A 22,975-nucleotide genomic window follows, 5' to 3' on the forward strand; every position below is an offset into this window, starting at 1 on the left:
GAAGGTTCCAAACGCAACGAAACGTCAGACAAAAAAAAATAACAGCGTTTTGATTTTGTCAAGACTGAGAAGCCACGAAACATTAACCGAATACCAAAAGACCAGACCGAAAAGCATGAGGTATTGTTCTTTCCATTCAAAACCACCCCACCTTTCAATGACTTCAAAAAAGCATTATTTTATTTCCTATTGTATTTTGTTTTCTTTCTCTCTGGTTCTCTGATGTTTTGATATTTCAAACAAGGAGGTGTCAGTTCTTTTCACTTACTCTTTGCGCTGCATTACGTACACTTGTTGGGGTTTCCTTGACGAAACTACCACTATTGTTTGCTTTGTTTGTTGATTTTGTTTTTAGTGGGCGCAATGTTTTTCGTTTTTATCTTTTATTTTTCTTTTGTCAGGCAGAGAGAGAGATTGGTTCCATTCAACAAATGTATGTATGTGTTGGTTGTTCTGTGAAAGAATTTTCGTATTTATGTTCGTTTTTGTAAGCTTTTTTTTAACAATATCCCTCGAATGGGTCATTCGTATAGCTCTTGGAATGCTTTCCGTCGACTGACAATAGTGTGAATGTGTTTGTGTGTATTTTGTGATTGTTTGTAAGTTAAGAAAGGGCAAAACTTCTAGGCAATTGAGAAACAGTTATCCATTGAACAAACTAAGGGGAATAACTTGATACAGCTGCCGCATCCTTCCAAAACATCAACTAAACCTTCCTGAGTTGTCCCTTTCGATTTGTTTTGATCTATTCGCTCCAAAGTCGTCGCGCGTTCATAAGGAGACTCGTAAAAGAAGCGTAAATTGGCAGTGTGGCAAAGAATTCATACATCGGCCATATTGAATAGAACGTGCTGAAAAGGTGAGGAGTAGCATGTGTTAGTGAGATTGTATAAATAAGGCCGCAGAAGTCCAATACTTACATTCTATAGTAAATCCTCGGAACCGATCCTCACGTCGCTGTCGGGAGATTGACGTTGACGAGAAGATCTCAAAAGCTTGCTTCCGCTAAACGTAGTCAGTTCAGGTTGATCTCGTAAGCCGGCTTCTTCTAAGCATACTCAGGCGGCAGCTGATTGCAATCAAAGATTCTAAACTCAACTTCAACGTAACGGATTATAGAGAACTGAACAACTAGCTTCTGTTCGAACCCTACCATTCGCTTCTCTGAATGTATATAAAGTTCTATTGTTTCCTCATTTAATTCAATGTTGCTCTATTGAGATATTTTACAATCTACGGAAAATTCAAAACGGATAACGCCGAAATTTAAGAAGTTCGATTCAATATAAACGCAAAGTATGTCTTCCGATCGATTTTTCCTAAGCATTCTGAATAGTTTTACAAGTGAAAAGAATAGTGTTCTAATCTTGAATCTGTTCCGTTCGGATTGATATTCTTTTTTTTGGCTCGAGACACGCTGTCTGTATTCTTGTTTTCGTGTGACCATTTTCCTACAAAAAAAAAAACTTAGTGCTGGGCGATATACATATTTTGCAATTCTTGCTCTTGAACAACTTTGTCCGTTTGCGCTGATTAGTTTTTCTTTTCTTTTATAGGTTATCTAGTCTACAAAGAGAAGTTTGTTACACGGCTTAGGATGGTCGTTCAGCACTTTGCAAAAGACGTCCAAATGTCGCGGAAACGGAAATCGTGTGCTATGGGTTTCATGCTGCTCGACGCATTTATCTGCACGTGGTTGGCAATCTGTAACTTGACATTTTTCAGCGGATGATGCTGGTGATACTGCCACTTATTTGGCGAATCGTACCGATAAAGAAATTAATAGAAAATTGTTAAGAACTAAAGAAAAAGTACGCAAAGCCCACATGAAACAAAAAACAGAATTTACAAATGTGATTGTTGAAGAAAGCGAAAACCGATTAAAACTAAATACAAAATGTTGAGAATGTATACCAAAAACTTTGATTTTTGGAACAATAAGATAAATAGGGGTATCCACAACGATCCACGACAGATCCGGCTGGAATTCACTTTAAAAGTTAACGTAAAAATCATTTTAAAATAACGTTGAAGGTCAAAAGTTTAGTTTTGTTCGTTAAACTCAGCATTTCATTCCGCTATAAACTCAAGCCCAATAGGTTATGGGCCCAGTTACCGCTGGAAGTGCGTGAGTTTTGTGGATCTTTGTAGCATGTTTTCGATTCGAGCTTTGTAGGGAGCAGGGACGGCATGATCCTCAGTTTCTGAGCAAAAGTTAACGGTTTAAACATGGAAATGGGCTGCACTGTGCACAGTTTCTATGCGGAATGCCAACCTTGGTCGGAAGTGCTTGTGAAAAACAATATGACGGACACAAAAGCTACGATCACAAAGCTAAACGGCGGGAATACGCGGTGAGGAAACTGCTCTGCCGAAGGAGAAACTGCCGATCCGAATCCAGCAACCGCTGATACGACCTGGATCTCCAACAACGAGAAGGCGCAACCAAGCGCAAATCTGGTGTGGTCTGGTACTGGACGACATCGCGTCGGAATCGACGAACCATTCAGCTATTTTTAGATCAGCAGAATCCAGAACGAACGCTTTCAGCTAGTCATGAGTCTTGCCATACTATTACCCGGATTGTGCTTCAGTTTGGTGTTCACAGATTTGTCGGCAATCTTTCTTCCTCATATAAATATCTTGATTTATCAAGTTAATTATTCTTTAAGAGCTTTTGCTATAAATGTAATTCGGGTAAAAAATACCAATAATATGGTTTTGCGTGTAATAACAAATGTCAAATGTTTTTATAGCAAAAAAGGTACATCCTTGGAGGTGCATCACACAGCTCAGTGAAGAGCTATAAGGCAATCTGACGTTTGATCATCTTTCTCTGTTTCGCTGCCGAGGAGGATAGGTTTGTTTTCATACGGAAACGTTTCCCTATGAAAATATTAAACACAAAATTGCTATCTTCTGTGGCTGCTTGAGAGAGAAGGGTGATGAACGCTAGATTGCCTTATAGGAGCTATACCACTATACCACTGGAGCTATACCACTGGACTATCGCACGAGTTTTCAAGAGTGCGAAAACGTAAATAAAAGTGCGCGTTTGCTGCAAATCAACTCGGTGTGTTCAGAGCACTTATTTAGCATAAATCAAAGAAATAGTGCGCCGAAGACATCAACTGGTTTTGATGCAATCGCGCACTTTTATTAACGTTTTCGCACTTATGAACACTGAGTGCGCAGTCCAGTGGTGAACTAAATGCGCAATACCTAGATTGAATAAATGAGAGGCACTGCACTGGTAGCGATATCAGTCAGTGCCTAAGATTGAAGAACAAAGCCTCGCCTGTGTTTTTTAAGTCCAACAGGTTATGGGCCCAGGGACCTAATAGTAATAGGGTGGTGGTTCGAGAAGCGAGGAGACCAAGATGCGGTATCCAAGATACGATGAGGAGGCCAATACCCGATGAGGTGTCAAGATGCGATGAGGCCTGATGCCAATATTCGTTGAGACATCAAGATGCGGTGAGGGGACCAACACTCGGTGAGGATTGATAACCGTGTGGGACCTGCGCTGGAATCAAGAGGCAGAGGGTGCTGGCTGATCGAGGACGCTGGAGCTGGATGGCAGAAGCTACTCGGGGCGGAAGACGCATTGAGCCAGGAGGAGCTTGATAGTCTCTTTAGTAGCAGACGTTGGTTGGAGCCAGGAGCCTGGTAGCAGAACCTGCTTGAAGCCAGGAGGAGTCTGGTAGCTAGGTTGCAAAGGAGGAGCTCAGTAGGCTGGAGGAGTTCGGTGGCCAGGTGAAGCTAGGGACGCGTCGGATCTGAGTGTGTGATGAGGAGGAGTGTGGTAGATATCAACTGGTAGATAAATGGAAATAAATTGTAAATGTGTTATACCTAGATTGCATAAAGGAGAGGCACTGCGCCTCGCTTGTTTTTATTTCCAACAAAACGTCATCGAATAGACCGACTAAACAGTCTCGGCTCGTAGTCGTGGATCGATGAAGATCGCAGCTAAATGCGCGTCAGAATGTGAACTGTAGGACACATGAACACCGACACTTGGTCCAATTACTGTCGGGCCTTTTTGGATTCTAGACACCGAGCGACCAACACGCATTTCTACCAACAACGAAAATCTAGTTGAAACGTTTGAACTCAATCTACCCTTTCATCCGTTCATTAAGTAGTTCTTCCGCACTTGTGGCTGCCATTTTAAAGTGTAGAACGTGAGTTTAACACGACTTATGCCCTTTTATTCCGCAAAATGGCAGGTGTTCTTCTTTGCTTCTACCTTGAACGCAAATTCATCAACGACAGCATCGATCTCCTGTAGTTTCCTGGTGATAGGCATCGAAGTTCATCATCTTTCAGAATCAGCTAGGTTGTCCGGATGCTCTCCTAGTCATGTCGAAAGACTTCCCAAAAGAATTGCCTCTTCAAACCATATTCTCCACTATTTATCCGTATCCAACTGTTTAAGAAAGCTAGCGACCCAACTAACAATGATAGCTGAACAACAGTTTATTCAGCCAAACATTTCAAAATCAGGCTTAAGAGCGGTTTATTCATCTATTGTACAGCATTAATGTTTCATTAAGTCTCTCCACGAAGTTGCAAGATGTGGTAACTTAATAATCGTTTTCCTAAAATAAAAACGCAAAACTAAGCATGATTTACCAAGCTCTGATTACTTCGGCTAATGTTGTGTGTCGTCATAGTTGAATGCGTCGTGAATAACCCTCACTTTAATCAACTAAACAAATACCAAAATGGCCTACGCACCAGCAGCATTTAAAATGAAAATCAAAACACTATCTAGTTCATCTCTCGGTTCGCCAACGTGTTTGCACCCTCTCCTGTAATCTAGAGGACTTTTGTAGTAATTCTCGATAAGTAAATACTCCTAAACTTCAACTAATTATAAGATCAAATGTGTAACTATAGATTTTAGATTCTCAATAGTGTGAATGTGGCTGAACACGTCTGTCTCTTCATCCTCAACGACCGGTCCTACTCGAGCGAGATGTCTCTTTCGCTGTGCTACGCTCTATCACTTATGTTCGACCTTATTGTACGCTTCCGTCACCGTAACTACCTTTAAAAAATGGCTATCTGGATTGGAATTGTGTTCCGTTTTGGGGCACGCGCGCTGCCATAACGTTCGAAGGTCTTTCGTCATAATAATTTACATAATACGTCTAAATGGTTTTGTTACTAGAGTAAAGAATTCCGCGGATTCTGGAAAAATCTAACCGTGCCGTCCCCTCCCTCCCGGGCTCGTCCCACCTTTTCCTCCGACCGGGGAACCCAGGGATTGTCGTCGATGCCTTTCGTCGTCGTCCGAGTGCACACCGCCGAACCGCACTAGGCTTCTGCTCCTTGGCGAGCAGCGAGAAGAGGACGACGCTAGAACCTAAAGCGAGTAAATTCGCGAAATCGATCGAATATTTACATTTAACCGCCGCCGAAACTGCTCCAGCCGAAACGTAAACGTGCGAGTCCTACGCAGTTGATAACTACATGGTTCCCACAAATGTTAAAAAGAATCTATCAGATCGAACGCGTTCCCAACGGCGTTCACCTGCTCGACCACCTTCCACTTGTACTTGAGGGCCTTCTCCGTGAAGGGATCCTCCGTTTGGATGTCGATGTTCTCGAACGAATTGGGCAGCACTAAGCGGAAGGCATGGAGAAACATACGCGGCGGCGACGTGTCGATCTTCAAACTGTACGTGTAGTCGCCGACGATCACGTGCCCGATCTGGGAACAGTGTAACCGGAGCTGATGACGCCGGCCGGTGATTGGTCGCAAGAGCACTTTGGTGACCGGCTTCCCATTGTAGTAGCCTCGATCCAGCACCAGCACTTTGGTGATGCTGCGGCGGGGATTTTGGCACAGTTCATCCTCCAGGATGGTGCACATTTTCTTGCTGGTGTCCTTGAACCGGATGTCCTCGCCTGGAAAATTCCAAAGAGTTATGCTCACGAATACGAAGACGCAATTCCCTCTAGTTACCCTAATCATTTCAAACCCAACATTCATGAATAAATACATAACCAATCATGGAAACTCACACTCACCGATCGCAATGTCGATCACTTCCTCGTCGAAGTCCGTGTGGCCCCGCAGCAGCGCCAGGTAGTACTTTCGCGCCCGTTGCTCCTCGAACACCTGGCAGACCTCCTTGCAGGCGTTCTTGTTCAGCGGAATGCACAGGATCCCACTGGTGGCGAAGTCCAACCGGTGGGCAAAGTAAAAATCATGCGTCAGGTTGTCCTGCACGTACTCCGGGAATTGCTTCCGCATGATGGTTTGGACCGTTTTCTGAAAGGAGGAATGAGATAAACATATCGTGAAAATATGATGTTGGGTTGAGGGGGTTCTAACCATGCTCAACCGCGAATGGAGCCTTGGATGCACCAGGGCAAACACCCCAGTAAGCAGCCCTTACTACACTACGGCGGGGCACTACCCAACTAACATTTCCAGCACTATAAGCTTCAGTCATTTGCTTTCTGTTGTGTAACCATCGAGTAAAAGCAGTCAACGCTGAATAAAAGGAAAGCTAGTCAAATATAAATCATAAGCTACTACACGACTGCAAAACAAGCACCATATAGCTACCAAACTCGGTTTTCAGAAATCCATTGCTTGTCACTGGGGCTGCCTTTACTCCACTCTATTCCAACTCCGGTAGATTTCCCGGAAGATGTGAAAACTTGAACACATCGAATAGAAGTCCCCACTAACAAAACAGCTGCTACTTTACAGTACAATTCGTTGTACTGACAAATCCCCAAACCAGCAGCGCTTTAAAGGCCGTTATGCCTTAACTTATCGTTTGACAGTCTTTGGTACTTTCTCGTCCACTCGTCCCAAATTCCTTGCTTGCTCACTACTAACGCATCACTCATGGTGATTGTGTTGAAGAATGTTTGAGGAAGTCTAGTTTGGTTCACTGCCTCATGGTCAGCCTTCTCGTTTCCTTGAATACCCATGTGGCTTGGAATCCACTGAATCCGGATGTTGTTTCCACGCATTCCGTAGAACTCTTTGTAGACTTCCGCAAGCATGAATTTTCTTCAAAGGATTTCTCGTTAAGCAACATATCGCAGGCCCGTGAGTATCCGTGAGTCCGTGAGTATCACTGCCTTCTTGTAGCCCTTGTTTTTGATTAATTCCACCGCTTTAATGATACCAAGGAGTTCGGCGTTCGTAATGGAAAAGTTGTTGTTGATTCCCTCACTGATAACTTCCGAGTCAGTTTCGTCGAAGACTGCAAAGGCCACGCCCGTGGCCGTTTTGGAAGCATCGGTGAAAACCTTGTGGTGTTCATAGCTTCCTTAAATAGCGTTTGCCAGATTTTAGCGTTTGCGTTGTCCTTCGGTTGGTTTTTCGTTAGTGTTGTTTTGACGACCCTATCGAACTCCACTCTTTCGAAATACCGCATTCGCATCAGGAATGGCATTTCCCGATCCGACGGGTGGACCTGATAGAGCAGGTCTACGTGTTTATCGGCCATCTCAGTGAGGTACGATTCGTTTCTCATTTCCCTGCTCAGTGTGATGCTGATGAATTCTAAGAAGTACACCAAAACCTTGCGACTGGCTACCGGTCCGCAAACATCGGAATGCACCAAGTCCAACGGATTTTCTGCCCGCGACGAACTAGAACGAAAAGAACTTCTTGTGTGCTTACCCTGAGCGCATGCGATGCAGTCCGCTGTTGCACCAAGTCGTTGCGACACTCCGTCCACCATCGTAGGAAGCTTGCTCAAATACTGCTGATTCAAATGTCCTAGCCTTCGGTGCCACAAGTTGGTACTGTCCGTCACTAACGCTCGTTCCGATCGCTTTTGATTCAGCTTGTAGTACATTCCATTCTCTTGAGTACCGGTGACCACGATATCGCCATCCTCGTCTCGAACTTCACATCCTTCCGCTTTGAATAACAATGTCATATTCTTGACGCAAACCTTGCTAATGGAAAGCAGGTTCGTTGTCAAGTCCGGCACCATCCAAACGTCTTTTATTTCTATTTCCCCTTCTTCCAGTTCCAGCTTCACCGATCCTCTAGCCACAGATTTGATGCTTTGACTACTGACGGTTTCGATTGATTGTACCCAGTCCGTTTGCTTGTAGAATCCTTCCTCGGTCCGCGTCATGTGCGAAGTTGCCCCGGAGTCAAAATACCAATTTTCTCTTCCAGATCCCATCGCTAACGAGACACACAAAGCTTTACCTTTAGGCTTGAAAGAGCTTGAAGGTTGCTTCTGAGGACAATTGGCAGCATAGTGCCCCGGTTTCTTGCATGTAAAACAGGTACCGTTCTTCTTTTCTGCACCACCTTTCGTTCGCTTCCACTTCTGTTTCGAATAGAGAGCACCCTCAGCGCTGGAACTCTTCAAAGGCCATTTGACGTCTTGGATTATGTTCGTCTTCACCTGAGACGAGACTCGCGAAGACGGTCTTCTTTTCCTCAACTGTGTTATTTTTTTCTTCTTCCTATCTGTGTTGACATTATGTTTTGGGCTGGTGGTTCAAACACGTACGTAACCGCATCACCTCACATGCAGTGTGACCATAGACTAAACTGAATCCCATTCACGCACAAAATCATGTTGAGGTGAAATTTTGCATCGCCAACAATCGCCAAGCCAAAAAATCATTGGAATATTTTGTTTTCATTTTATTTTTGACAGTACAGGAGAAGAAAATGCTGCTCGGAGTGAGTTTTGGCTTCAGAATTTATCTCGGATAGCAATACTTTCCTCGTTTTAGGTAACGTAATCAAACGGGCTACAACTGACAGCTCAGATGAGCTACACTTGACTAAAGTGTCTCGAGTATAAGGCAATCCATGACGACTTTTCGCGATGGGGGTGACAGCCAAAAATGTAAACATAGTGTGAGTACAACTTACCAAAGTTTCGTCAAGTGTCGTCGGTGCTTAACAAATTTCTTTGTATTCAACTGTCACCCCGATCATCGTATGTCAAAAATACATGGTAAACAAAAGAAATCAGCTGATCGCATCTGTCTCATGGATAGCCTTATACCAAAGTGGCGAATCCTGGTCGTTTTGACAGGTCTCCTGCTCGATTGGAACTATGGGGATGACAGCAAATTGGCTGTTCCAATTTTGACGTTTCTCCTCTTTGTTATAGGCCTTTTCATGTGACAGATCCGTACATGCATTTGTTTACAAAGCTTGAACAACAGCTGCTAACAAGAACGTGTCATCTTCATAGAAGAACTGTCAAACGCCCGAACAATCAGCTGATTTAAGACGTCAAATGAAAAGGCCCATTCCAGACTCGTTACACTTGACCTGAGACGAGACTCGCGAAGAGGAAAAAAAGCAACGTCAAGTGCAGCCCAACTGAGCTGTCAGTTGTAGCCCGTTTGATTACGTTACCTAAAACGAGGAAAGTATTGCTATCCGAGATAAATTCTGAAGCCAAAATTTACTCCGAGCAGCATTTTCTTCTCCTGTACTGTCAAAAATAAATTGATAACAAAATAATCCAATGAATACTTTGCTTGGCGATTGTTGACGATGTAAAATTTCACCTCAACATGATTTTGTGCGTGAATGGGATTCAGTCACACTGCATGTGAGGTGATGCGGTCACGTACGTGTTTGAACCACCAGCCCAAAACATAATGTCAACACAGATAGGAAGAAGAAAAAAATAACAAAGTGGAGAAAAAGAAGACCGTCTTCGCGAGTCTCGTCTCAGCACTTGACGTTGCTTTTTTTCCTCTTCGCGAGTCTCGTCTCAGGTCTTCACTACATCCGCGGTTAACTCCATGCCCGATGCTTGAAGGCTCATAATCATCGGATTGTAGTATTCGGGCAATCCTTCAGCAGCAATGAAGCCAGCCATTGATCGTTGACTTCAAAACCGATTTCGCTCAAATCATCTGCTGTTGTCACCAACTTATCGATGTAATCTTCCACAGAATCACATTCTTCCAACTTGATCGTCGTCAACTTGTCCAGAAGACCAAATCGTCGAATCAGCCCGTTGTCCTGGAAAGCTTTCTGCAGTTTCTCCCATGCTTGTTGAGCGGTTTCCGCATGCATGACCAAACTAAAGTTGTGCTTCTCTAAGCTTAAACAGATAGTCGCCAATGCTCAGTCACACATATCCGGGTCGACTGCAACATTTTCCAACGGCTTGACCGCACGCTACGTACCTTAACGTATTAACGCCATTTTCATTGAAAACGCCCACGATGCATAATTCTGCCTTCCTTTGAGCTTCTCCATGGCCGGTAGGTTTACAGCACTTCCGAACGTTCGAACCGGAGCTCCTGGTCGTACACCAACTCCACTAGTAGTCGCGCCTTCGCCGATTCCTCCCGTTCCTCCGCTAGTGCTTGAACCGCCACGAGAACTCTGGTTCCTCCTCTCCTCTTCTTGGCGTAATGTCCTCATTGGGACAAAGCCTGCTTCTCAGCTTAGTGTTCTATGAGCACTTCCACAGTTATTAACTGAGAGCTTCCTCTGCCAATGACCATTTTGCATGCGTATATCGTGTGGCAGGCACGAACATACTCTATGCCCAAGGAAGTCAAGGAAATTTCCTTTACGAAAAGATCCTGGACTGACCGGGAATCGAACCGGTCACCCTCAGCATGGTCATGCTGAATAGCCGTGCGTTTACCGCCTCGGCTATATGGGAACTCTGGTTATCCCTTGGAAGAACCATTCCGGAAACTTGCACGAACTTTGCCAAACGATTATTTCAAGCTTTTGCCAGCTCTGGGCCCATAACCTCTTGAGAGGAATGGAAAACGCGTGTTTGCTGGTTGAGCTTTGAAGAACTAATGAATATTTATTTTCAGTTTATTACATAGAAACAAGTGGTTGCTAATAAGCGTGTCGGTAGCTAGGGTTGCCAAGGATAACAATTAACAAATCGTAGGTTACTACTCTATAAAATACAAAAACAAAGTACAAAGTACAAAGTAGGCGGAACCGAACACGACCGGATCCGTCTGGGTAGTAATGTTACGATAGACGGGTATACTTTCGAGGTGGTGGAGGAATTCGTCTACCTCGGATCCTTACTGACGGCTGACAACAACTTGAGCCGTGAAATTCGGAGGCGCATCATCAGCGGAAGTCGGGCCTACTATGGGCTCCAGAAGAAACTGCGGTTGAAAAAGATTCACCCACGCATCAAATGCACCATGTACAAAACGCTAATAAGACCGGTGGTCCTCTACGGGCACGAGACATGGACCATGCTGCTAAGTGTAGAATTAGCTATAAGTTAAAATACACATTAATAAAAACAAAAAAAAAATGGACCATGCTCGAGGAGGACCTGCAAGCACTCGGAGTTTTCGAGAGACACGTGCTAAGGACGATCTTCGGCGGTGTGCAGGAGAACGGTGTGTGGCGGAGAAGGGTGAACCACGAGCTCGCTGCACTTTACGGCGAACCCAGCATCCAGAAGGTGGCCAAAGCCGGAAGGATACTGTGGGCAGGGCATGTTGCAAGAATGCCGGACAACAACCCTGCAAAGCTGGTGTTTGCAACTGATCCGGTTGGCACAAGAAGGCGTGGAGCGCAGAGAGCACGATGGGCGGACCAGGTGGAGCGTGACTTGGCGAGCATCGGGCGCGACCGAGGATGGAGAGCGGCAGCCACAAACCGAGTATTGTGGCGTACTATTGTTGATAATGTCTTGCCTTAATGATGTTAAACAAATAAATGTAATGTATGTATGTGTACATTGTACAGCCAACGATGGACGTAAAACGAGGTTGAGGAGTATTTCAAAAATGTTTGTTTCCTTGACCTCTCCTAAGCATACATTGCAACAGGTTTGCGTAATTAACCCTAAAAGGGATACCTTCATGGCCTCAGTTTCGTCACCTCGCTGAGTGTGTTCCATCAAAGACGAGCTCTGAAAGGCGCCTGGGGTCCAATGGACCCCAGGTATCCCTTTTAGGGTTAAGTAACCTTTCGTTACTTGCACGGTTGGCCACCACCGTCAGTACCAGTGTAGTCAGTCCTGACTACAAAAAGCGAGGTTTTTTTCAACGTGTTGTATAAAATACAACAGCGCGATCGCTCGAGGGTTAAGTAAACTATTAAACTATTTTAGTATAAGCAGAAGATTCTAAAACAGGATTTGGCCAACAAAGTAAGCACGTCGAAGTCCAATGATCATCGTGTCAAGGGACGTTTCAAACTGGGTGCGTTTATACTTTCTATGAGTCTTTAAGGGGATGACAGCAAATCGACTGTTTAAACTTTTTCCTAATTAGTTATTTTTTTCAGATTTGTTAATACCTGTTATTGCAACAAACAGCAAACTGTTAGTATTCGACTGATGCTGAGTTTCAAATATTAAGTAATCAGAAAGTTTACCCTTCAATTATGACAGAATATGTACAATTTTCTCCCAGATCCCACAAAAAAAAAAAAAACACTTACCTTTTTCGTGTCGTTGGAATTGATGAGCAAATCGTGTTTCTTGTTGATGACCAGGAAGTTCCCGCTACTGTACAGAACGTCCACCGTTTCATCCTTCTTCTTGTAGTTGTTTCCCTCGCACAGGGACAGGATAAAGCTCACGAACCGGTCGCACAGGACCAGGAATGCTTTGACGATTTTCTCCACCAGTCCGGTGGAGAAGAACTGGACGATTCGATCCACGATTTCATCGATCATTGCTTGCTACACTGCGTGATGGCTGGACCCTCGATTGGATTTTCGATTTAAAACTAATGTGCTACTATTTACTTAGTGGCTAGCAGTTCCGGGATTCGAAAAGCGTAAAAGGACTAGCTATTTATCTGCCTACTTTGCGTTTCCTGTCGTCTATTTTGGGTTCCGCGGAATCTGTCAAATTATTTATTCACGATGCATTCGGGTTTTGCTCCTCTCGTTCGTGTCCTGTTGGTGGACGTTTCTCTCGCGATCTCCCACGGCTCTCCGTCGTTTTCCAGCACCTCGTTCGAATCTTCTTCAATCTCGCTCTCGCTCTCTCCACTGCTACTGCTGCTGGTGGAAATCCTGCTGCAAAAATGATTCCACTAGCATCGAGCAAAATTCGTCTGGCCCAAGGGAACCCTCGATTCCTGGCAGTTTTTCGTGCTGTTGGCCATTCGAACGCGGCTATCGCAATACGGCAACGGTCGGTCCACCTTCGGAACTCTCATCACCAACTAGTTTCGGTCGCGGACGGGGCCAGCAGGATGGAAAATTTGGGAATTTTCTTCTCCTCGACACGCACTCGAAAATTTGTAGCTCCTCCGCACTGTGCACAATAATCCTTCACCACACTACCGAACTGACTGGATGACGATTACCCACTTACAACATCACCGCCGTTCGCTCTCCGTTGCCGAGTGTGACTGAAAGTCCTTTCCACGAGCGAGAATATCCTGTCACGATCCGCTCGCATCCGCTGATGTCATCGAAGGTTTTCCTTTGGACTGTGCGATGTCGATGTCGTTTCCTCTCGTTATCCTTGCTAGTGCGGTCGGTGTCGGCGGGGTGTTTTTGACAGTTTGTTTTGCTTTGGCCGCGCGCTCGTGAAAACTATTCGAAGCCAAAGAGAAAAAACTGTTCGAACTCGGGATTGGTTTGAGAAGGTCGAAAAGCAAGCTGGTCGCAGTGGAGTAAGAAGATTTTTTGCTTTATTTATGGAGCTTCTGCTGATTTTTTCGAATTTTTAGCATTTCAACGAGAAACTCGACCTCTACACGAAAAAAATACCACACGCAGAAAAATGACGCTTTTTTGAAACAATAAAACGCTTGGTTGATTTTCAAACTAAGAATTTACTTATACCAAAGTTATATTTCTCTCTGTTCTTACTATGAGTTTATCGATTAAAACAACCAATCACCATTTTTCATACAACGTTAGAAACTTCATTTGTTTCTGCAAAATGGGGACCTCAAACATGGCCTGGAAGCACTCACACATCTCTGAAAAACTTACCCCAACTTCGCCACAACGAGGAAGGTGTAGCAAATCCATCACTGCAACTTCCAAGTGCAGTTTTGGCCGTGATGGATAACCACGCGCAGGTACTAAAGACAGCATTCGCAAAAAGTTGGTCGACTTCGCCTTTTAGTCTCTTTTTATTCGATCTCCTTTCCACCAGCTTGCCGAGCGCCTAAAAATAGATTTCCGAGCTGCCGCAGGAGCTGCCGTCACCAACACAATCACATTCCGGCTTTGTTATTGTGTATTCAGTTCAAAGTTTGCTTATCCCGACTGTTTGTGAAACTGTTCAGAACAGTCGTCGAATATCGAGGGGATTCTCGATGTATTCTACACTGCAAAAACTGCAAATATTTATTCTATGTGAAAATTCACATCGATACAATTGACCTTCCCACACATACATTTTATTACCTAAAATATAATCAACATGTTTGTTGCCCATGCTTTAGATAAGTTTTACAAATAGTTAGTATGTGTTATCACCTATATCCAAAAAATATGTGTGTACACACATAATAACAATGCATGGGCCCGTGATGATATGATGATATTGTTCTACCATCTATTGTAGCAAGGCAGCTGCCTATAGCACTGGAATAATCTGAAAAGCGATTTGATCAAGATTGTCCTGTTGTTAGTAGTCAGTCATTCTCCTGTATGAAGGGCCAAAAAGGGTTGTGCGGACCCGCAAGCAGAGACACTTGCGCGAAACCCGCGTCAGGGGAAAAGAATCTCCTTCCAGAAGAAAGTTCTCACGAACAACTGCAAAATCAAGCCCTCGATTGACAGAATACTCCCAATAGATGGGGTCGAAGAGCCCGCCCTCAATCCACGAAATGTTAACAACAAGGAGGAGGCAGTTCCAAGCTCCTGTCCAAATCGTTTCAATCGGGTGCCCTGATGGTCCCTCCCTTTCCAAATATATGATGAGATATGTATATGCAATATATGTCAGTGTGTGTTGTGTATGTTTTGTTATACATTTGTTTGAAAAGCAATCATAATCATGGTTAATAAGCATTTACAAACAAAACATTTACCTGATTACTCCTGAAATAAAATGTGGATTAGCATCAAAACATTAAAAAAAAGCACATCAAATCTCGATCCTGGAATGTCTGCTCACCACTGATCGGCCACTTTAGGCATGAAAACATTAACAAGATCGAAATTTGATGTGGTAGTAGATCTTACGCCGCAACGCACCATTCTAAGGTGATCTACCCACGTTACGGGGCAAATAACAATGCATGGGCCCGTATAGAAAAATACGATTGATGAAATCGTTCATATCATACGATATTTCTGGAGCAACATTTGAAAAGGGCATACAAGCATTGGTAAACAATAGCTTCATACGTCGCTCCTGAGCCTCCCTCAGCTTATTCACAAAAACTAAGACCGTTTTATCAGATAGAGCAAAGATCGATCTTTCGGATAACAGTGTTCATTTGCGTGGGCGGGCTGCTGTTATGCTCTACGGAGCGTTTTAGAAAAAAAAACACAAGACCTCTTGGGCCCTTTTCAAATGTTGCTCCAGATTTGTTCGTGGAATGATTGTTATAAAAGTTATAATAGTTCAATGATTGGATGATTAGGGCGAAAAAATTGGCATTATTCAATATGTTTCAGGAATCATAACATTTATAATGATGATACATCCAATAGTACATTAATAATTTTTAATAATATGGTTTTGTACGCTCGGTAAGCAAAAGAAGTTTTTATTCGATGCACAAGCATTGCAATCCTTTTGGAGTGGGAAATCAACCCATTTGTGCAAATTTCGGTGTAAATGCTTGTGTAAATGGATCATTATTAGCGCTGGAATCCAGTAATTCTGATCTCTAGAAGTGTCCAGCAAAGAGCACTTTGTAGAAAAAAAACTGACTCAATGCCAGCAGCAGCCATGGATTAACTACTGCAAGTTTCTTGGCAAATTCTCATGAAAGCTTACCTTTGCCGGCTGCCATAGTATGCAAAATGCCAAAAGGAAGATCGGTCGTTGATACTGGGGCACAACACTTCGAAGGGTTCTTACTCTTGGGGATTTTCCTTCCGCAACTTCTTATGTGCAATGTTACCTTTTCGCATCTTCAGATGAAGAACATTTATACATTTGAGCCACCCGCGAGCACTAATTCTGTTTGGAGTAGCGAGTAAATACCGTGCGAGGAGTAGTGGAAGCTTGGATCCAAATCACACGGTTCGATTCCCGATTCAACAAAAAAATTACAAAAAAACACATCGGAAGTAAGCAATGATTCACACAATCGTAGACAAATTTGACAGTATCCGAAAAATGCCCGCAGGGGTGTACTTTTTTCTCAGTCGACAAAGCAGATTCGATGAAATATTTCCATTTTGTTTTTATTATTCGCTGTATCATAACGTTGATGATAAACTGATCATAACATGTATAATTCCGCAAAATTTTTGTTCGAGAAAAATGGCATTATTGAATGGTAACGATACTTAACAACCCATTCGGTCTATCATCAAAACACCAAAAATGATAACTGCAATCATCAATATGATTTGTCTTGTCATCGATTTATCATCCAGTTTACGATAACACATGTGATCAGAAAATGATACACTGTTAAATTGATGTATCATATCGGTTTATTCGGGGGGTCTGTGTCAGCCGTTCGCGATGTGCGAAGTGAAAAAATGGCGACTGAAACGCGTTTACAAAAAAAAATGCTGCAGAAGTTGCAGCTCCCAGTGGAGTTATTTTACGTAAATCATAGCGGCCATGTGCACAGGGACATGGAAAAGTTGTCCTCAATCACTTGACATCGAAAAATCATTGGAAACTCGGTAATTTTCAAGTGTTTTCACAGTTTGGAACATCACTCGGAGCTGCAAAGTTGACCGCTTGGTCGTTCTCTGGTGGTTCACATTCAACCAACTTTTCGGTGCAGTACGATGTTTGACTCATTTCAAATGAGCTTTTGGCTTTGTTTTAAAATCAATTCTACAGTTTTATGCGAGGTTTTATGTGATCTAACTTGTAACATTAATCCCCAGTAAAACTTCTATTCTCTCATATCAAAACCATTTGAGCACATCTATTGATTATATTTGCCATTCTGTATTGTTTTTATGTGTAATCACACATAAGAACGATAAACACCGAGAAACAGCTCATTATGTGTGTGACACATAAACAGTACAGTGACGATTCGTTCGTTGAGAGCTCGTTAGATGGGCTGTCTCGATGGTTGAATGTTCACTGGTTGGGGCAAAACCCAACTAAAAAGCACTGTCAATGTCAAAATAGATGTCAAAACGAGTTTGACGTCTGACCGCCGTCGCATCACAGCTCCTGTATACAGAACGTTTACGCAAGTATGTGAGTGTTCCGTGACGTATTTCTCGTCACTTGCGTGTGTCTAGAGCATTTTGATCAGTTGTCAGTTGCCCCAACGAACGAACACGATTCGCTAATCGGGGCGCAGTCGTGACCCAACCAGCGAATCCGGACTGTATTTGTCTAGACACATTGCAAAAATATATGTGTACGAAACATAAAATAAATATTTGCAGTTTTTGCAGTGTACAGAAACCAATTAATCAGCAAATTTGTTCAAGCACATCATTATTTCAAACGTATAGGTCTTCTGAAGAACAAACATTAGCAATTATCCTGGAAATAATATAAATTGCATTTATTAAACCTCACTTTAAAACATTTGAAACATTCATTGCGAAAAAAAATATTTTCATAAATTTGATGAGTGATAAACATTGCATCTGAACACCCCCCGACTTCCGCGCCAAAAAGCTGGTGGCTTCGCTGCCGGCAACAGCTGATCAGGGCGACCGATTATCTGTCCTTGTTCCACCAATTGAATGTCAAATCCGTCACCGACTGTTTCACCGACCGTTTGAAACGGCGACTGTTTCGAACAGTCGTGAACAGTTTGGAACTGGACGGTCAATAAGCCAGCGTCCATTTATTACGTAACGCTAAAATTGGCATTTTTAGACCCCCCTCCCCCCTCCGTAACGCTTTTTTGTATGAAACCCCGAAATTTTTTGTATGGACCGTAACTCTCGGCCATGCTCCCCCCCCTCCCCCTATAGCGTTACGTAATTTGTGGATGGCGCCTAATAGCAAAAGTGCAGTCGTTTGAAACAAACCGTTATTTTATATTGAATCTACCAAATCTCTGTTCTAACAAACTGTCAAAAAATTCGACAAATGAAAATATCTAGATTGAGTTTAAATAAGGGCGAAAGTAACATGAGCGAGTTCTCTTCATCTATTCTCTCTTCTGCAAATTAAAGTGACAAGTCTATGGTGACAAGATACAAATTCAATCGAACTTTTTTACACTTAGACGCTAGATTGCATCGCAACCTAGTGATTTATGACCAAAAAATGAAACCATACTTGCATCTCGTCACTCTTATTTGAAGAAGAGAGAGTCGATGAAGAGAACTCGCTCATGCTACTTTCGCCCTTATTTAAACTCAATATAGATATTTGTATTATCAAACAATGGAACAGTTCATTTTAAACTTGAAATTAGTTTGTCGCTATAGTAAACTGAAAAATTGGTTGATTTAAACTAGATTTTAATTGTGTTTACAATTTATTTCTCTGCGTGCATATGGAATATATAAGAAAATCTCGCGTTTAGTATACAGGCGTGTAGATACAGGCGTATCTACAATGGTCAATTTCTCTCCATCGACTTTCTCTTCGGATTATTCTGCGAAATACGATCTATATTCGGGTGATCTATTATGCCTCTCAAGAAAAATCAGAGTATGGCGATTACCTGCCTCTGGCTTCTGATATTAGCGCGACAGTCACTAATCATAACAGCGTCACCAGATTTAAAAGTATATAATTCCACTATATGGGGTTTGACAGCAAGAACACTCATTCCACTGAGCTACTCTTTCCGTTCGTCACAAATACATTCAAAAACATCTGTCACTTCGCGAAACCCACGTGCTTTTGTTTTTGACGGGAACACTTTTTCTTTTGTTTTGCCTTGCGACTGTCATGCGGCGGTATGCCTTGCGAGCGTACGACCGCCGCAGGACTCTAATAAAAGATAAGCGCGACAATATCCACAGACAAACAGACGTCTCACCTTGCGTCTCACTCTACTCACTTCTAATCGTTTCCCTTTTCAACAGATTATTCAAATATTCCGTAGTTCGCAAATCGCTCGCTCATTGCACTCGAATCGTTTTTGCTCCTGTTTGACATTTGCTCACTGCCACTATCTACTCAGTGGGTTTGCGTACCACAGCCGAGACCACAGCATAATTAGCATTGGGCGATTGTGTTTGCGTGACGATGATTTTTATTGTAATTTGTTCCAAGTGATACGTCTGTTTATTACCGCCTATTCTACATACTGTAAATTGCCGAATTTCCATTTCTCATACTGGCAAATATGTACATGGTATGGTTATCTTACTGATTTCTCAGACAGTCTGAGAGTTGGTTAAATGACAATTGCTTGGTCACCTACAGCATGAGAAACGATACATTTACAGTTCGTGATTATGCAGGAAATAACAAGGCCAAAAGAGAGAAATGGTTGGTACACTCGATCGGTCGCAGTTATCGGCAATGTTATCGGTCCCCTAGTCGGTCCCTGACCAACACGGATGACATGGGCAAATGGGATGGTTGTTCACCGGATTCACTGACGTGGTGATCGGTTTCTGACCGACACAGGTGGCTTGGGCAAATGGGGTGATTGCATGTACCCCAAATTTTCAATTTTACCGATACAAAAGTTTGGATGAGGGGCGTTTGAGAATGTGGAGTTGTAGTCCGATCATTCATTAGGACCACTTCCTGGTGTTGGCCGGGGCTCAGCAACACTCAGAACAAATAACATATTATATTTAAAAGTTCTGCACTTAGTTTATGACCAGTTGCTTTTGCACTTGAAAACTATGTGCAGCGCTATCAATTTTTTGTCGATTCAATCATGATAGAACTTATGTGCGTAGCTTTTGGTTTTCAATCGTTCAGTATATGGGTTTCATTGGAACGAATAATAGACTCATTTCCACGTGGGATTAGCTTCAAAATGTAAATAAATGAAAAAAAGGAAAAAATGTCGATCGAGCTAATTTTATTTCACGAATAAAGCACCTCGTACAGCACCATACCCGGATAAAAACTAACCATAGGGTATTTGGTGAAAACCATTCCTGTACCATACAGTGTACCAGCTACAATATAGTGTATTGTAATGGAATGGTTCGCTTAAAGCTTTGCACATTGGTAGCTATTATACATTTACATCCGATCTTTATGTAACAATATATTATACTGTTTTTCTTACGTTTGAACCATTCACTATTCCGAAACAATCTTTTTCCGTGCATTTTTAATTTTTTATTCAGTTTATGATTTTTTCCGTGCTTTGTTTTGTTGATGTCCGTGACATTTTTGTTGCAAAGGAAATGAAAGAGAAAAAAGTGAATAAGTTGAAACATCTATTTAAAGTCAATAAAATGTTTAAATAAAGTGGTAAACCAGGTGTCATAAGGACTGCATATCCAAGAGATATGGTGGGCTAGGTATGTAGAGTGCGATGAGAGGAATACAAATGTAGGTCAACTCGGAAAGACGCAGGCCAGATTACCGTAAATCAGTGGATGAGTTCAATACTATTCTTTCTCTTCTTCTCTCATGTGAAATTGCCTTGTACAACAACCGATTTAAATGCGATTTATCTTTGACATTTTTAACATAAGGACTGGACTGGACACTGAAACGACTTCTGAAATAAGTTCGTCTTCGCTTTTTAACCTAACTTATAGTTGAATCGAACTTGACAGTTTTCTCATGAGATATGTACACATTTCATAGTTCAGTCAAATTGGAGCCTCAATATTGCAATAATGGTTAAGCACGCTGTAATGATACTTATGTACCTCGTCACCCACTTCATGCAACTATATTAGTGGTCTAATAACACTTAGCGCGCTAGGCATAGTTCCATCATGCCGCTCAAAGTGTTGCCACAAATAATGCTTAGTTTGCAAAACCCGGTTATCTGGCTGGTGGGACATGGGAGCTTAAGCTTTAACTGTTAATGCAATCAGAGGCTACTCAGACTTAGACGAGTTTAGGTTAGTTTGGCCAGAACTGCCATTATCGAAGGAACATGACGAGATAATATAACATTATATGGTTTATCTAATGTAAAACAATACAACATAACAAAAGAGAACCATTCCAAAACCATGATTAAATTTATAACCAGTAGTGAAATTACAATTAAAAACAATATATTTACGGTACATTTTATTGTTTGAAACCATACGTGTACCATACAATGTACGGTATATTAAAGCCCACGTATCAGTATTTCGAATAATTCATTTACAATAAAATGTATGGTTTTGTAAAAAAATATATATGGAGAAAAATATTTTTTTATATTGTTACGATACTTAACAACCCGTATAGTATATTGTAAAAATCTCATTAACAATTCACTGTATGGTGTCTAACATTACATCTTATTGTTTTTGTATTTTTTATTTTTACAGTGGTGTTTATTGTAACAATATGGTTCTAAATAGTACTGTTACAATACAACATTCGGTTTTTCTACTGTATTTTTTATTCGGGTATACTAGCTATTAAAGATGAAGAAAATGAAGTAATCCCGTTGTCGACTCCGCCATTCATTCAGCACTTGGGAGAACCACCGGACGCAGGCATGACGGAGCTAGATTGTTTCTGCTGCGAAAGTTCGTCATTTTACCGATAGTGAAGCGATTGTGTCCGATGCTGCAATAGTAATTAACTGAGTTTGAGTGCTAAACATGTTACTAAGAAAGAATTATGTACTTACCTTTGAAAATATCCATTATTCGGGCAGGCTAATTCAATTTAACAGCGCACTTTCGTGCAAAACATTCGTCTCCTGTGCGCGCCATTATGGTTTCTTGTCGTTTTGCTTGCTTTTAAATTTTATGTGCGCAAGGTTACGTCTTATGCTGTAACACTTAGAATGTATGCTAGTAATAGTATAAATCACCTTACTTATAGATTTTATTATTTGCACATAAACGGGCGATTCTCTCTCTCGCCAGCAATCTATGGGGTTAGCGCACATTAAATCTATCAGTTGATTAATTTGAGTGCAGTATAGGAAAGAAGAGCAATTTCTCTGTCTAGTAATGTTTGTGAATTTCGTGGGAAACTTAAAATATGACCCACAGATGTGAAAGAGTGGTTTGTTTCAAAATGCAGTTACGCCCTTTTGAAATGTTGGTGCCGATATGAATAAAACTGAGTAAATACTCTTTATTCAGATCTCTGTGAAGATTCACAGACATTTGCTCTACGGCTTCACATAGGTTTAGTAAAGATTATTTACTCAACCATATCTACCTATGGATTACTGCACGAATTTATTCTGGCCTGCTTACTCTTACACGAAATTTGACGTTTGAGTGGTGTCGGCACCTCTTAAACGTCAAATTTTCCGTTAGAGTCAGCAGGCCAGCAGAAATTCGTGCAGTGGACCATGGTCACTAAATTGGTGGACGCAGATTTGCTTTGTTGATTGATGATGGGCGGAGCCAACTAACATTAAAAGCGACGCGTTAAGTAAATCAGTATTTGGAGATTTTACTGGGGGAACCGTGGGGGAAACACTGGCGTCACAAACCGTACTGAATTTGTTCCTGACATTAAAAATATCTTTCTATTAAACCGTTCGCAATGCTGTTTTATTATGGCGCCAGCACCAAACCGAATAGCGACGTTTTGACTAGCGACACTTTTCGACTAGCGACACTTTTTTTCAGTACCGGGTAGTGTGCGCTGTGTGCGTTCAATGATGCACTATCATATACGTCACTTCCGATACAAAATAAAACAGCATTGCGAACGGCCTTTAGCATGGTCCACTGCACAAATATGTATGCTGGTCTGCTGGTCCACAGCCTGGTCTTCATATCGACAAAGCGATATTGATGATATTCGACCATGGCGCCCGATCCCCATTTCACCTCTGACAATTTGGT

At 42.2% G+C, this 22,975-nt stretch overlaps 1 protein-coding gene across 1 annotated transcript; it reads right to left on the reverse strand.

Moving 5' to 3' along the window:
- Window positions 1-152: 152 nt before the first annotated feature.
- On the reverse strand, window positions 153-13,515 carry LOC109400501 (RNA pseudouridylate synthase domain-containing protein 1). Its single transcript, XM_019673017.3, has 4 exons — window positions 12,419-13,515; window positions 6,043-6,286; window positions 921-5,919; window positions 153-851 (listed from the first exon to the last, which is right to left on the reverse strand). The coding sequence occupies exons 1-3, from the start codon at window positions 12,653-12,655 to the stop codon at window positions 5,498-5,500; spliced, it is 903 nt and encodes a 300-aa protein (XP_019528562.1). The 5' UTR covers window positions 12,656-13,515; the 3' UTR covers window positions 153-851; window positions 921-5,497.
- Window positions 13,516-22,975: the final 9,460 nt, after the last annotated feature.

This window comes from Aedes albopictus, chromosome 1, assembly GCF_035046485.1.
Source record: "Aedes albopictus strain Foshan chromosome 1, AalbF5, whole genome shotgun sequence".
In the NCBI taxonomy this organism is placed as follows: Eukaryota; Metazoa; Arthropoda; class Insecta; order Diptera; family Culicidae; genus Aedes; species Aedes albopictus.